The sequence below is a fragment of the Peromyscus leucopus genome, chromosome 5 (genome assembly GCF_004664715.2).
Source record: "Peromyscus leucopus breed LL Stock chromosome 5, UCI_PerLeu_2.1, whole genome shotgun sequence".
Classification (NCBI taxonomy): domain Eukaryota; kingdom Metazoa; phylum Chordata; class Mammalia; order Rodentia; family Cricetidae; genus Peromyscus; species Peromyscus leucopus.
In genome coordinates, this window is record NC_051067.1 from 4178227 (window position 1) to 4195322 (window position 17096).

The window sequence follows — 17096 nt, forward strand, 5'->3', positions numbered from 1 at the left end:
ACAGCAATCACTAACTAAGGCTTAGCCACAGCCAGAGTTTCTCTGCTGTGCTGGGATTTTTCTCTGATTTGAACCTGTGCAGGTCTTACGCATGATGTCACAGTTGATGAGTTCATGTGTGCATCAGTCCTGTTGTGTCTGAAAGACACGGTTTTCGTGGGTCATCCATCACTGCTGTGTCTTACAGTCTTTCTGCTTCCTCTTCCAAATAGATCCCTGTGCCTTGAGGGGACAGGCTAGCGAACACAGATTTTTTAATTCATACAAAGCTTGGAAGTTTTGTTTTCTACAAACTGTCTTTATTGATGTTGACATAATAGGCATTCAAAATGTTTTCATATATTCTGTTCTCATTACAAGACTCTGAATTTAGAAGGCAAGAGAAATATTACTTATAACAGAAGTATGTCACATACTGTTACTCCCAGGAGAGAAAGCAAGAAGGCAGAGAGGATGCTGGAGCTGTGAACCTAGCAGAGAGATGACCAGGTACACAAGACAACTCTACTTCCAAATTGGCCAATATTTTGTTAAAGCCATATTCTCAGCTATGACACTGCTTTCATTTTAAGATGAAGACCTTGTCTTAGGGTTTCTATTGCTGCAACGAAACACCATGACCAAAAGGCAACTTTGAGAGGAAAGGGTTTATTAGGCTTACACTTCCACATCACCTCATCAAGAAGTCAGAACAGGAACTCAAGCAGGGCAGGAACCTGGAGGCAGGAGCTGATGCAGAGGCCATGGAGGGTGCTGCTTACTGGCTGCTCACACAGCTTGCTCAGCCTGCTTTCTTATAGAACCCAGGACCACCAGCCAGAGATGGCCCCACCCGCCGTGAGCTGGGCCCTCCACCATTGATCACTGTCTTAGGGTTTTTCTATTGCTGTGATGAGGCACCACAACCATGGCAACTCTTATGAGGAAAACATTTAATTGAGGGGGCTTGCTTACAGTTTCAGAAGTTTAGTCCATTATCATCATAGTGGGAGCATGGTGGCGTGCAGGCTGATGCGGTACTGGAGACATAGCTAGGAATCCTACATCTTCCAGGCAACAGGAATTCAGCTGAGACACTGGGTGGTACCCTGAGCATAGGTAACCTCAAAGCCTGCCTCCACAATGACACACTTCCTCCAACAAAGCCATACACACTAAGACAAAGCCACACCTCTTAATAGTGCCACTCCCTATGAGATTATGGGAACCAATTAAATTCAAACTACCACAATCACTAATTGAGAAAATACCTTACAGCTGGATCTCATCAAGGCACTTCCTTAACTGAGTTTCCTTTCTCTGATGACTCCAGCTTGTGTCAAGTTGACACACAAACCAGCCAGTACAACTGACCCCTTGTCAACTTGACACACAGACACATCACTATTAAGCCACAACCCTTTTTTTCTTATTCATCCTCAAGATCTCACATTAAAATTATAATTTTTAAAGTCCCACAGTCTTTACACACTCAAAACACATTAAAAATTCAGTCTTTAAAATATCCAATCTCTTTTTTAAAAAGTTCAAGTCTTTCATCTGTGGGATCCTTTAAAAATAAAAATTAGATTAAATAAATACTTTCTTCAAGAGGGAAGAACCAGGGCACCATCACAATCTGAACCAAGCAAAACCAAACTCCAACAGTATAAATAACTCGATGTCCAATGTCTGGGATTCATTCACAATCTTCTGGAGTCCTCCAAAGGGCTTGGGTCACTTCTTCAGTTTTGCCCTCTGCAGCACACACAGCTGTCTTCTGAGCTCCAGATGGTTCTACTCCACCCTGCTGCTGTTCTTGGTAGTCTTCCTATGGTACTGGCATCTCTAAAATGCTGGGGTCCCTTGCTGCAACTGGGCTGCACTTCACCAATATCATCTCATAGGCTTTCTTCATGGAGCCAAGCCTCAACTTCTCTGCATGACCCCTTCAATCTTGGGCCTTCAACTGTCACTGAGGCTGCATCTTCACCAATGGCCTCTCCTGGCCTCTCACAGTGCCAAGCCTCAGCTGCACTCCATGACCCCTACATGCCTTCAAAATTAGTGCCACCTGGGTGACACTTACACATTACCAAGTCCTGGTGCCAACACAAGGTACAACCATGGCCACCTCTGGAATATAACTTCTGTTCTCTCAGGAAACACTTCCCAGAAGATTTCACCTCAGTGAAGCTGGTCTCTTCTCAATCACCACTACTTTATTATCTCCAGTCAACCAGCAGCAATTGTCCCAGTAACATAAGGTTTCACTTTAGCAGTTCTGATCTCTTGTTAATCACAGCTGATTCTTCAGCCCCAGCTAACCAGAACCATAGGATCTTAATTCAAAGTAGCAAACATCCCTTGTCTTTCATCTTCCCTCTAAAATTTCACAAGCCAGGCCTCCATCCTCTGCACTGCTCTCAACATTCTTATCTTCCAGGTTCCCACAGAGCATCCTACTGAGCTCTCAACACTCAATGGCTTTTCTAGCCCAAAGTCCCAAAGTCCTTCCACAATCCTCCCAAAAACATGGTCAGGTCTGTCACAGCAAAACCCCACTTCTGGTACCAATTTCTGTCTTAGTGAGGGTTTCTATTACTTCAACAAAACATTATGACCAAAAGAGCAAATTGGGGAGGAAAGGGTTTATTTGGCTTACATTCTTACATTGCTGTTCATCACCGAAGGAAGTCAGAACAGGAACTCAAGCAGGGCAGGAAGCTGAAGGCAGGAGCTGATACAGAAACCATGGAGGGTGCTGCTTACTGGCCTGCTCATAGAATTCAGGACCACCAGGCCCAGGGATGGTACCACCCACCATGGGCTGGGCCTTCCCCCATTGATCACTAGTTGAGAAAATGCCTTACAGCTGATCTTATGGAGGCATTTCCTCAGCTCAGACTCATTCCTCTCTGATGACTGTATCTGGGTCACATTGACACACAAGCCAGTATAGACCTAATCATTAAGAAACCACTTTTTAAATGATTCATTTAGAATACAGGGATTTGTGAGGTTTCTGTGGCTTACTGTACCCCCTAGAGAAGTTACTTAACCACCCTGAGCTTCGTTTTATTCTCTGAGAGAATGCTCATAGTACCTGCCCAGCTTACCTCCTTGAGTTATTGAGAGGGTATTGGAAGGTGATGCTCCATAAGTTGGGCAGCAATCATGTTCAAAATAATTGCAATTGGTGTAGGAAGGATAAGTGTTAGGATGGTCTATCACTCGACATAGTGGAGGTCATTGCTGGCAATGGAAATTATGTCCTCCCAGTATCCAATTCCACCCCAAATAAGTTCCCTTTGTTGGTAATCTGCAAGGGGAGAATGCTGTCCTCAATCTCCTCCTCCTTGTAGCTTTGCAGGAGTATCTGGGTATTGGTGAAATTATTAAGGCCACTCCACGTAGTTAAAAGGGAGGTTTATTTAGTGGTGTAACTTACAAATGAAGGGATAGGTAGGTTGCAGGGTCTGGGAAAGATGCAGCGCAGTCCGGCGGTGTTCTCTGGAGAACTCTGCTCGGTCTACCTCCAGTGTCCAGGGTCCAGGAAACAAGAGAAGGGGACACATCTGGATCTCAGGTCTTCAGGGTCCTCTCTTGGTCCCGCCTTGTAGGTGTGACAGTTACCAAAGCCTCAATGGGGGTTGGAACTTCCAGACCAAAGCTGGAATGGCTACCCACTACATCGGGGTGGCACTGAAAATGAACCAAATTTGATTTGGGAAAAGAATTTTTACTGAAACTTCATGTAGGCTTGAATTCTTGACACAAGTCTATACAGGAACATATCTAGCCCATAATGTCATTTTAAAAGACAAGTGTTGTTTGATTATCTTTCCCAAAGAATTGTTAGTTCATAGCAGAAAACTGGAGAGATGGGCAGGGAGGCCTGGCTGAGCAGTGGTGTCCCAGCAGTCCTGATCCACTGCCCCTAATCTACTCCGTAGGTCGCTTGGCAGTTTGTAGCTGCTGTAGGGGCCGGACCCTCTTCTTTAGGTGGGTAACTTTGACCTCTGCAGAACAGCATCCTTCAACCTTACCCTGAGCCCAACAGCAGAGCCTGTGACCTTCATGACTCTATGTCTCTCTCCTAGTCTCCAGTGATGTGTGATACATGAAGACTTGCCTAGGGTCGCAAGTCAATGAAGAGGAGCTTGTCCTCCAGGCAGGGCATGTGTCCTGCATGACTGACAGGGCTCCACCCAGCTTAGAGTCGATCCCTCACAGGAGAGCTAGTAAGAGGCATGGGCTGTGGTGGGAAGTGGTGGGGTTTAGAGTTTGAGGTGTCGTGAGAACCTAGCAGACAGGTGGAGACAGTCTAGAACAAGTGAGGGTGAGGGTGAGGTACAAAATCACCTGAGAAGAAATGCTACTTGTGTAACAAGTGACAGACTCCAGCTTGGAACATTACCAGGGCATTAGATCAAGTATATTTTAGGGAAAATCAGTGAGAGTCCTCAACCTTGGTTCTTCCCTGGCTTTGAGAATCCTGGGTCCCACTCTGTCCCCAAGGACTTGGGCCCCAAGGGCCAATTGTCAATCAGCCCTGTCTTAGTGAATCATGAATCACCAATGCAATTGTTGACATGGCCAGGGATGGTCTATACTGTAGGTAGAGTTGGGAGAAGTCAGGGTGAAAATAATGATGTAGGAGAAATGAAGGGAGGGAAGACTGACTCTTCTCAGACATGAGAACAATACACTGATTTGTGAGAATGAGTGTGTGTGTGTGTGTGTGTGTGTGTGTGTGTGTGTGTAACTTAAAGTCTTGGTCCACTTGAAGCTTCACTAGTTTCAGAAAAATAAATGGAATAAAACTGTCCCCAAGGATGCTGGGAGGTGTATGCATTTAGCATCATGTACATTTCGTATCACTTTGAGTTTGGTGATTCGAGTCTACCCCTGAATAAAGGTGTTAAAGTGCTGACTGGAACATGAAAATGTTCTAGTCAACATTTATAATATTATATACAAGAGATTTTTTCTTCCTAACCTGAGGGGAAAGAAAACAATTCCATAGATAAGATGTACTGGAGGACATTACGCCATTGAGACTAAAAATCCAGCCCAAACAGGTACTCCAGGAAGGCTGTTGGATTTCCTAGGCAGCAAAATGGGTTGCATCCAAATCGAATGCTGCAAAGCCAAAAGGAGGCTGAGGTGAAGTCCTGGTCACAGGGGGAACAAACAGAGACGCTCTGTGTGAAACATGAAGTAAGGAAAGCGGGGAAGAGAGCAGCAGGCTCTGGCAGAGGAGGTAGGGAGGTGTTGAGGGCTCCCCCGCCCCCGCCTCCACAAGCCCTCTATGACTCTCCCCTGCTCTGTGATGCAGACCTGGGCCTGCACTGAGGCCCACTCAGCCTCAGATCTCAGTTGGCAGCTGTGTGAGCCACACTATGGAGAAGGTCATCTCCTTTCTGCACAGCACGACGGAACCATGCTTGGGCTTCAGCTCCGTGCTCTCGGACACTGACCCACTGCACCTTCCTGAGTGCAGGGGCTGCTGCTCCTGTGCCTGCTGTACCTGATACTGACTTCATTTTATCACTGTGGAAACGTCAAGACCTCAGAAAGGTGAGGCAGTACGAGAGCCACTGAGGAGAGGAAAGAACACTGCTGCCCTAGGGTATGAGGTCTGGTGGGGCACGGATCCAAGGAGGACCAGGGTTTTCATCTGGATCCACAACCTACCTCTCTGGGTTTAATGGAAAGTTCCATGAGCTAGGGCTGAGCACTGAGTCTGGGCCTCATTGACTTCGTTCCAGAAGGTGGGTTCTCTGAAAAGCAGTGTCTCCTGGCCTGTAGTCTGTCCTCTCGTTGCCCTTCAACAGGCCTTCCCTAAGCTGGACATCAGGAGAGGCCCCTGAGGGTCGAAGCAAAGCCTGAGCTTTGTCCTCCAAACACAGGGCCCTCAGAAATGCTGAGCTGTGCCTGGAGTAGAGGACTGGAAGCTGAGAGCATGGAATGTGGACCTCACAAACCCCTTTAGTTTTCCAAAGAAAGAACAATTGAAAATGACTGCCTTTCAGAGTTAATAAGTGGAAGGAAACTTATTTGAAATCAGTATTCTTGGATAATAGATGTCCAAGAGAAACACGTTAATGCTACCTACATTCTTTTATTCCTAATATCAGAGCAGAACCAAGAAAAGACAAAAAACAAAAATGGGTTACATTCAATGCCAAGGTTCTTCCTATCCGACCTGAGCCCCCTAAGGTGCCCCTCCTGTTCTTCCATGAGATCCCAGGCTCATGATCTGATGATGTTTTTAAGACACAGTTCCTCTCAAGAAAGAGCTCTCAGAGAAAATGCTTACAGATTCACATTTGAGCACTCCTCAGAGTCCCGGATCTTGGAATGTGGTAGTTTGAATGAGATGACCCCATAATCTCAGCATTTGAACGCTTGGTCCCTACTTGGTGGTGGTCTTTGGGAGGCTTAGGGAGTGTGGCTTTGCTGGGGGGAAGTATGTCACTGGGGACAGGCTATGAGAGCTCACAGATTCACGACATTTCAGTTTGCTTCCTCTGCTTCCTGCTAGGGGCTGCAAATGTGAGTCACACTGTCTCTGGCTGCCACCAGGGTTCCTGCCCAGTCTACAGTGGGCTCTTAACCCCTTCTGTAAGCTGCTTTGGTCATGGTGTTCTATCATGGCAACAGAAAAGTAACAAATATAGAAATTGGTGTGATGGACCTGGGCACTGGGTCCTTCTCCTTTCTGGCCAAGAGAAGTTTAAGAAGGTCTGTTGGTTGCTTAGTCATGGGTGCTTAGTCATGACTTCTGTTTCCTGACATCATGTAAAGTGCTCTCTTTGTTCCTGAGTGCTCAGATGTCCTGTGTTTCTCATAAAAGGACTCCTGTAGAATCCTTATGTCTCAATCTTCATTTCTGTATTAGTTACTTTTCCTCTTGCCACAGTGAAATGCCCTGACCAAAGCTACTTGAAGGAAGAGTTTGTTTTGGCTTTGTTCAAGGGCACGCTCTCTCCTGGCGGGGAACCATGGTGGCAGGAGCTTGAAACGACTTACTGCACTTGTGTTGTTTTTATCTAAGTTGTTCTATTTTCCAATAAGGTCTCAGGAGTCAGATTTTGAGGTGAAAACCTGCTGCTAGGTCAGAGAAGCTGAGAAGCAACCAGCTCACCTTCCTTTTTGGCCAGAGATCCTGCAAGAGAGCTTCTCTCCACACCAAAACGGCCTTCAAATCTCTAAGTCCCTCCCTTCTCCTTCCTGTGGGTCTCTCTATCCACCTTCCCAGGTCCTTCGCACTCTCTATGGCTAATTTCTGTCAGTCTCTGGCTCTGCCCCCTATCAACATGGTTTCAGAGTTTCACAGTGCGATCAAATATCCCACAACACATTTGCCGTCGGGACATGGTGATACACGAGGGCAGGCAACTCACTCTCTCCCCTGTGTGCAGTCCAGGACCCCAGCCCACCAACCAGTGCTGCCATTTAGTGCTGGTCTTCCGGTGTCATCGACTAATCTAGAAAGTGCCTCACAGACATTCGAAGAGATTCGTTGTAAGGATTGTAAATCCCACCAAATTGACAATTGAGATTTACAATACAATACACATAACCACTGTTTTTGTTTTCCAGATTCGAGAACTTTCCAGAGAGAAACAGAAGGGAAGAAGCTGTCTGTTCTAGAAGGTAATTAAGTATTTTTCTTTGTCCTGTTCCCTTTGTAACATGGCTGTGCACCCCGGGAGCTCAGGGCAGCTGGTCCCAGTCTTGGAGGGAGAGTCAGGAAGCACACTCGAGTGGGAACTTTGCAGAAACCTGGTCTCTTTTAGGTCAGAGATGTGACAGACCATGGCAGGCATCAGGTGATCCCGTCTGAGATCGGTCACCATGGCCTCCTGTCCCTTGTGTTGGCCCTTACAGCAGCTCCGTGCCTTGCTCTTGAAGCCCCATGGGTGGGTATCATGATAGCAGCTACTTGCAGTAACTACGGTGTCCTGCTGAGGCCAACCACCTGCTGTGCCTGGCCGCATGGCACAAACTGCCCCATCTCTGGTCCCTTTGGTTTCCTTAGCTCTTTTGGCTGTACTCAACCTTCCCCTGTACTCCTGGCCCCTCTTGGAACCCCAGTGCTAGCCTCTCTGCCTGAGTCTTTTCCCACTTTCTCCTCCATCCTGTCACCTGACCAGGCATGTCCTTGGGGAACCTGCTTCCATCCTCACCACTGGGTAGCTCTCTGACACGAGAACCCTCTCCTCCCTTGGATTTGAAATTTCTAGTGAGCATTCCCTATCCCAGCTGCACACCCTCCCTCCCTGAAAATGCTTCCAACTCCAAAGATGACCCTGCTCTTGAACTAGGCCATTTGTCTCCAGTAGGGAGCTCATCCCTTATTCCTGTCCAAAGGCAGCGGCTCCCCAGCGTCCTCACCAGAACACTGTGTGAGATTGCCACACTGGCTCTTAGCACAGAAAGCTTTCCTGTGTTGAGGATTGCGTGGTGCCTTGTAAACAGGAACAGGCCCTATTTCTTACTTGTTCTTCACATTCAGGAACTCGAAGAGACAAATGAAAAAGACATTGACTTTCCAGACTCTTGAGAAGACTGAAAAGGAAGATAACACATTTTCAGATCTCAAGAGGTCAGAATATCATCTCCCAGCCCCATGGAAGTTCCTGGGTTCTACTGTCATTGATCAGGACACTCCAGTCCCCCAAACTGGCTGGAATCTCAAAGGGAAACCAGGGCAGTTTGGACTTTCTGAACGGCTCCTGTGTGTGAAGGTTCTAGAGGGAGACCTGGAGCAGAAGCACAGCCAGCTCTTCTGGGGTCTCCCCTCTCTGCACAGCGAGTCCATCGTGGCCACTCTCCTGGTGCCCCTGAGCAGCTACTCCCTAGAGCCTGACCTTGTGCTATTCAATGGAGTCTGTAAAGCCGCCACAGCCCCCATTTTGGACCACGGATCTCCAGCCCTTCCACAGCCCCACGCCTTGCCTCTTACCTTTGTACATCCTCAGCCTTTTCCTAGCATAGAGCCCCGGCCACCAACTCTCCCTTTCACTCAGGTCCCTCCTCAGGCCCACGTGCAGTCTCCACTCTCTCCCGTTCAATCGTCCCCTCTGCCCTGTGGAAGCACTCTCCAAACACCACACAACAGGACTGTCCCTGGGGTCTCCAGTGGGAACGAACAGCTGCAAAGCGGCTTGTTGCAGAATCATCAAGCTGGTTTGTGGGATTTGGTCCCTGGATACCAGCAATATGAAACTGCCTTTGGTCTTCTGGTTCCCGGCTTTCCATTGGTCAGCCAGCCTTCACAATACTTTGCCTCCGTCCCCAGCACCGGTCATTTTCATTTCAGCAGTGACCTTCAGGACAACCTGGGGCACTATGGACCACACAAGCCAACCCCGCTCTGGCACTACCAGCCCTGCAGCGGGACAGGAGTACTGGAAGAGATGGGCCCTCAATACAAACCAACAGGGACATCTCCCCATAGCTGCAAATGTGCTAAACCTCAACACTCCGTACACTGGGACCAGAGCTCCAGCCACCTCAGGACTGAAGAACCGAGTCACTCAGAAAGTTTCTGTGAGAGCTTCTCAATGAAGCCTCAGCTCAGAAAGGATGTAGCCAAGAATCTTGGCCAAATCCTAGGGAAATGCCCATTAGGCAACCCACAAATGATCTCGGGATGTTATGTACTGAACAATCTGAGGGTTGTACCCGAGACAGAGGGGACATGGGTATGTCACTCAAGAATTAACTTGAAAAACGAGCGACTCAGCATCTCAAGGAAGAGCTTGGACCAAAGACAAGCAAGAAGCGCCCTTCGGTTACATGTGAGCAGCAAGCTCTGGCAGATCACCATGGGTCGGATCCCAACCAAGGTGTGCAGTTCCTGGCTTGCTGAAGATGAGCCTCTCTGCAACTCACCACTGGGAAATACTTACTGCTGTACTGCTATTCCCGAAATACCTTTTCTTGACCACAAGACGCAAAAGATGCTAGAAGCCCATCTTATAAGGTTCCGAGTGAGTCAGAAGTGGGGCCTCCCCCTCAAAGTTATAGAATCCATAAAATTCTATATGTTAAGAGAAGCTAAAACATGGCCTCTCCCTCAGCCTGATGTCCCCTCATCTTCAAACAGTGTTTCTGGGACGGATTTGAAAAGTAACTTCTCCCATCCCCTCAGAGGAAGCTCTAGCCTTTTTCATGGAGACAAGACGGAAGCAGCAAACTCAGCCTCCACCATGGTTCATCGCCCTCCCCCCACCATCTCACATGCAGACAGGGAAGGAGAGGGGTCCCCGAGACAATCACTGTCTAGCACTGGTTATGAGGTTACAGAGACGGTCCAGACAACCGAGAGTGATAGATACAGCAGTGTGGACAGCATGAGTCTGAATGGTGCTGAGCTACAGAGCAGACCTAGTCAGGAGCAGCCCAGCCAGGATCAAGTGGCTGCGTCTGGGCCAGAGAATGAGGTGACAAGTTCTTCTTCTCGTCTAGAAACCACTGGAGGCAAACGGAGGTCGGAGAAGAACTTAAAGCATGTGCTGACACCCAGCATGCTCAGGGAGATATTCAGGGCCCCGGAGGTGAGGGTTCTTCTGTCAGGATCTGATGCTAGCGGCAAGTTGGGAAGCTCCACCGAGAAAAATAAAGACAGCAATAAAGCAGCCTCTATTCTAACTGCAGACCACAACCCATCAAGGATATCGGTTCCTGAAGACCCGACAGTGTGGGACTTTAAGAAGCAGTTGTTTACAGAACTGAAGTTTAAGTTGGAGAATCAGGCACAGAGCCAGACCGAAGGCTATGAAAGTGATGTGTCCTTTACCTCAGAGAGTCTGACTGGCTACTTGCCATCTTCATCCAACAGTGTGTCCAGTGGGGATGCTTCCGTTTTCAAGGACTTCCATACCCACTTACATAACGCAGGCGTCAGTTTGGATCCACGGCAGGAGCCCGGGTTCTTCAAACGTATCTTAAGGAATTTAACACCAGTTGAGAAAATACTGGCCTTATCAGTACCCAGAAAAGAAAGTGGTAGAAGTGAGACCCCAGGATTAGGGACATCCAAAACAGGAAAGAGCCAGCCTATTAAAGGAAAATCAGACAAGAAGCCACATCCTCCTGACAGTTACTTCAGAAAAAAGATAGGACAGTTTTTTCAGTTGCTTTATTCCAGCAAAGACAGCACAAGACATAGATCTGAGAAAGACAGGGCTCTCTTTATGAGCTGTGGGCCTCCCGAAGCCCATGAGCTCATGGCGTCCCTTGGGAAACTCCTGGAGGATAAGCTGCTGTGTGGACAGAGATCTGAGTTCTTGGAGTGGAGCCATAGGAAGAGCCTACAGGCTCAGCCCAAGCCCACCAGGGGGCAACCTTCCAACCATGGGGCTACCTATGCCCAACATGGAGAAGCAAAGAGGAATTGCTACCATTGCCAGACAGCCGTCTCTCCTGGTTTAAGTCCTGTGCTAAGTCCTGGACAGAGACATCCTCGTGTATCTTTTGAGCAGCGGCCACAATTCTGGGATTACTCGCCTACCCCTGAGTCCAGGGATCCCTAGTCCCTTTCAAGCCTGAAGATGTGTCCTGTGCCTTCCCGGCCCTCACATCTGCTAAAGGGAGTGTTCTGAGACTCTTCTACAGAAACAGAACATGTTTCTGTTTATGTGAAGGAAATGTTTCTGCAATGGAATCAGTCTTTGTTTTAAAAAAAATATTTTCAGAGCAATACATCCTGTGATGAGAATAATCTATTTAGCAAAACAAAGAGTAAATGTTTCTTCTGAGAGTTTTGTGGGCCTTCTTGCCACATGCCTAGTGAGAGGGTTCTATTAAAGTGAATGTCTAGTCCCTTGTCGGATGCTTGACAATAGCCTTCCCAGCTTAACTCTGGAGCCTTTGATTTCACTGTTTTATGAAACATTTTTCCTTCGAGACTTTCATACATGTACATAATGAAATATATCTATTCCACCATCCTCAACACACATTTCCAACTTCATGTCTTTTATATGTAACTTACTTGGTCCAGTTAGTGCTGCCCATAAATGCATAAGAGTGAACATCCACTGGGAAACCTACATCTTCAAAAAAGGATGACTTAGTAGCTAAAAGTGCTTGCTGTTCATTTAGAGGACCTGAGTTTGGTTCCCATGATAACATCAGGTAGCTTATAACCACATGTAACTCCAGCTTCAGGGGAAAGGATGTCTTTTGGCCTCTGTGGGCACCCACGCACATGGCAGAAATGGAGATACACATACATGTAAATAATCTCTTAAAAGACAGCTCTTCCTCCCCAGCAATGATCTGCTGCCAGGAGCTCCTCGGAAAGAGGTGGGGCCTGGGTGTTGTCTACCCCTCCCTTGTGCTTGTGGCTGGCTTGAGCTTGTATAGATAGGCTTTGTGCAGGTAACCTGTGTGCGACGAGCTCATGACTACATTCGGAGCACTCCTCCCTGCCGCCGCCTCCCTGGTGTTACCTGAGCCTTGGTGCTCAGGTTGATACAGCCCACTTAGGGCTGAGCGCTTGTCTCTTGTTCTCAGCACTTCGCCTGGTTCTGTGTCCACACCAACTGCTGTCCATGGCAGAAAGAGGCTTCTCTGACAAGACTGAGAACAGCCCAGGTTTACAGGGAGAAGCATAAGGCTTGGGAAATGTCCCCACAAGTTATTGGTCAGGGCTGCTCCAGAAGTCTCCAGAAACCACACAGGCTGTTAACCGTTCCTGCGGTTGTCCACCATGACTATATGCCAGGACCCTAATGCTAAAGACACCACACAACAGGCTACAGGCAGGACCTAGAGAAATCAGTATCAAACCACTTGGGAACTTCCAGCTGGCTCTTTCATGATGCTGGAAGGTGCTATGCAAGCTGCTGGGGGAGAAAACAAACCAAAGATCTTACCTAGAGCTGGGCTTTGCATGCTGCAATGTGGAGCTGCCAGGCAAGACGTGACTACTGGTGCGTATCTGACTGGATTTTGAGACATGATCCACGGAAGGGAATTTCATGTCTGGTACTGTAATGCTGTTCAAAAGCCCATGTCTAGAGGAATATTGTTTTTATTCTGCTCAATGATCATCTGGGAGATTGCCTTTTAAACATCTATGCTTGTACCCATTTTGTGTTTTTAACACAGAGACTTATTCTGAAATTTTCCAGACATTTTCTTTTTAAAAAAAAATGTGTTATTACTATTACTCTCGGGTAGGGTCTCACTATATGGCTCCAGGTGGACTTGAATGGAATTTGCCTTTTTAAAATTAAAAATTTTTATTTATGCATGTGCATTTATGTGTGGGTGCCCACAGAGGCCAGAGGAGGGCATAAGACTCACTTGAGATGGAGCTGTAGGTGGTTGTGATGTGCTGGGAACCTCTGTAAGTGGCAGCACTCACTCAGAGCTTCTGAGATCTCTCCAGATGTTTTCAGGTGAAGAAAACCCTACAAAATCCAGCCATGAAACTACTGTTCCCCTTGCACCCTCACTATCCTACACCACACAGACTTCAGAGCTGGGCACCTGCTGGCACAGTCAAGACAGAGATGTCCCCTACAGTCCCAGGAAGTATGGAGCCAAGGCTCTGAGGTCGGTGATGAGAGAAAGCTTCTCTTCTGATCTCATCCTCATGAGGATTGAAAGTCACCTACTCACAGGGTCATCTCTCTGTCCCTCACGAAGGGTGTAGTGAGGACCCTGCTCCCCACTTTATCTGACACTAGTGGAAAGGAAAACATTCTGCAAGCATCCCTCTCTCTTTATCTACTCTTCACAGAGACGGAAAAGATAGAACTTGCAGCTGTAGAGGGGCCCAGGGCTAAGAAGATTTTCTGAAGAAGAGGATTACTTCTGTTCTTAAAGAATACTGACTTGAATGTTTCACAAAAGAGTCGTCATTGTGTGAGGTGTTTTCAAAGAGCTGTGAATCACTGTGTGGGGTGTGTGTCCATAGACCTGCATAGTCATCCTGTGAGGTGTGTTTCCAGAGCTGTAAGTCACCGTGTGAGGTGTCCATACAGCTGCACAGTCATTGTGCGCATAGTCACTGTGTGAGGTGTGTGTCCATAGACCTGCATAGTCATTGTGTGGGGTGTGTGTCCATAGACCTGCATAGTCACTGTGTGGGGTGTCCATACAGCTGCATAATCATTTTGTGCACAGTCACTGTGTGAGGTATGTGTCCATAGACCTGCATAGTCATTGTGTGTGGTGTGTGTCCCCATAGACCTGCATAGTCATTGTGTGTGGTGTGTGTCCATAGACCTGCATAGTCATTGTGTGTGGTGTGTGTCCATAGACCTGCATAGTCATTGTGTGTGGTGTGTGTCCATAGACCTGCATAGTCATTGTGTGTGGTGTGTGTCCCCATAGACCTGCATAGTCATTGTGTGTGGTGTGTGTCCATAGACCTGTATAGTCATTGTGTGGGGTGTGTCCATAGACCTGCATAGTCATTGTGTGTGGTGTGTGTCCACAGAGTTGCACAGTCACTGTGAGGTGTGTGTCCACAGAGCTGCATAGTCACTGTGTGAGGTGTCCATAGACTTGCATAGTCATTGTGTGCATAGTCATTGTGTGGGGTGTGTGTCCATAGAGCCACACAATCACTGTGTGAGGTGTGTGTCCACAGAGCTGCAGTCATTGTGTGAGGTGTGTGTCTGTAGATCTGCACAGTCACTGTGTGAGGTTTGTGTCTGTAGATCTGCACAGTCATTGTGTGAGGTGTGTGTCCATAGAGTCACATAGTCACTATGTGAAGTGTGTCCATAGATTGTGCTGCTTTGGGGCCAGCTCAGAGGCCAGGAACTAGCTTTTATGGTGGCATGTTGCCCTCTCTGGCAATGACACTATACCTATTCTTAACTTGAAAATGAGATACCTTTACTTGTACGGGCACTGTGAGGGAAAGGAAGAGCCTTCCCCACCCCCTGAAAACTCTCTAGGATGCTGGTTTCTTGACATTAGCAGAACAAAAGGTTCCACAGCAATCACCTGAGAGGTGGCCAGCATGGCCACACAGCATTTGAGAATAAAGGAAACTATTTTGGGGAGGAATCAAAACTCAGAATTGGGAGGAGGAAAAGAAGAAAACAATGGAAAGGGCCACTCCCTCATCCTCACAACCCCTTTCTACCCACAGTCCTCGACCCACGGGAGGACAAAACGGACTTTCTAGCACAGAATTCTATTGCTTCACAACAGCAGCATGAGGGGAGGTCTTTCAGCATTCTTCACAACAGACCCTGAGGGGTGTGCCAGACTCTGTATTAGTCTCTTTGAGAATGGATCTCTTTCTACCTTCTTTAGAGCTAATCTGCTGCTCATCCAAAGCCACAATGATTCCATAATGTATTAATCACCTATTGGTGTTATGGTTACCTTGAATTTTAGTGGCTAAGAACCTAACTTGTTGCCTCAGTCTCTGTGACTCAAGAGTCCAGGCCACTTCTACCTGCATTCTCTGCCTTGGGGTCTTTGACACTGTTGGAACTGGAAGGCTTGATTGGGGAACAACCCCTTTCCGTGTTCTCTATGGAACTGCTGGCAGGTTCAGTTCCTCAAGGCCATTGGCTGAGGCTGTTGATCACGTGCTGGTTCTTGGCTGGAGCCCCCCTCTGTCTTGCAGGTGGGCATGCCCTGTGTGGTAGCTTGCTTCATCAGAGCCAGGGGAGGGGGATTTCTGCTAGCAAGATAGAAATGCCAGTGATGTGCAGAAACACTGGAACTACAGAAACACCGACGTGTTACACGGGGAAGTACAAGAACACCGACGTGTTACACGGGGAAGTACAGGAACACCGACGTGTTACACACTGGAAGCGCGGGTGATATGCCAACCTTGCCCTCCATTGTACCGACTAGAAGCAAATCAGTAAGATTCATCCAACTCATGAGGAAATGAAATGATATATGCTTGTGGATGCCAGGGACAGGATTGCTGTAGCTAGAGTTTTCCTGCCTGGCCCACAGTCAGGACAAATCTCTGTCACCTGCCAGTCCCACAGCCACTCAGACCCAACCAAGTAAACACAGAGACTTACATTGCTTACAAACTGTATGGCCGTGGCAGGCTTCTTGCTAACTGTTCTTATAGCTTAAATTAACCCATTTCTATTAATTTTTAAGTCACCACATGGCTCGTGGCTTACCGGTCTCTTAACACCTTCTCATGACGGCAGCTGGCAGTGTCTCTCTGACTTAGCCTTCCACTTCCCAGAATTCTCTTCTCTGCTTATCACGCCTATACTTCCTGCCTGGCTACTGGCCAATCAGCATTTTATTTATACAGAGTGATATCCACAGCACTTTCCCTTTTCTTTTTTTTTCAAAAAGGAAGGTTTTCACTTTCACAAAGTAAAATTACATAACAAAACAATTATCAAGCAAGAATTACAGTTACACTATCTAGTCTATTTATAATATCCAGTGTACTGGTATCTGGCAAAATTAAAGAAGATATCCTATCTATCCTATATTTGTGAGTCTAAAATTTCATATCTAACTTAGCTTTTATCATAACTGAGGAAAATTATAACTATCTAGTCTTCAATTACATCAAGGACCTCAGAAGGATATAATATGACCTGAGAAACAGGAAAAGGACACAACTTTCAGGAGTCTTGAGAGAATAGACAGAGACAGCTGGCAGCCTGGACAGTCATCTAAAGTTCCTTTGTAAAGTTGGGGTATCTGTCTTCAGCCCACAGGCCTAGAGTCCTATAGAATGTCTGGCAGTTTCCTCTGTGAAGCAAGAACCTGAAGGACCATTTTGCCAAGCAAAGTTCAGTGGTCACCTTCTTATGGGTCCCGTATGTCCAGTCAATCAAGCATTCCAGCAAGAACAGTTTCTTGCCCAAATGGCTCTTTTTGCCAAGAAGAAGATAAACTCTATATAGAGTGTTTTCAATGCCCATCCTCTTTTCTTAAGTAAATTGGTGCTGCCAGGAGCAGACATGTCTCACTGTCCAGAAAGTCTAATTTCTTAAAACATTTTAAATGCCACATTCTATAGGTCTTTGAAGTGTTTGAAGATTACCTATCTATCTGAAATATATCTATGTATACCTAGAAAACTTAACATGACTATAAGTTTGAATATTATAGAAGACTAATTGTTCCAT

General features: G+C 47.0%; 1 protein-coding gene across 1 annotated transcript; it reads left to right on the forward strand.

Annotated features, from left to right (window-relative positions):
* The first annotated feature begins 5361 nt into the window (after positions 1-5361).
* On the forward strand, positions 5362-11857 carry Spata31d1 (SPATA31 subfamily D member 1). Its single transcript, XM_028893698.2, has 3 exons — positions 5362-5562; positions 7591-7644; positions 8507-11857. The coding sequence occupies exon 3, from the start codon at positions 8523-8525 to the stop codon at positions 11529-11531; it is 3009 nt and encodes a 1002-aa protein (XP_028749531.1). The 5' UTR covers positions 5362-5562; positions 7591-7644; positions 8507-8522; the 3' UTR covers positions 11532-11857.
* The last annotated feature ends 5239 nt before the right edge of the window (positions 11858-17096 follow it).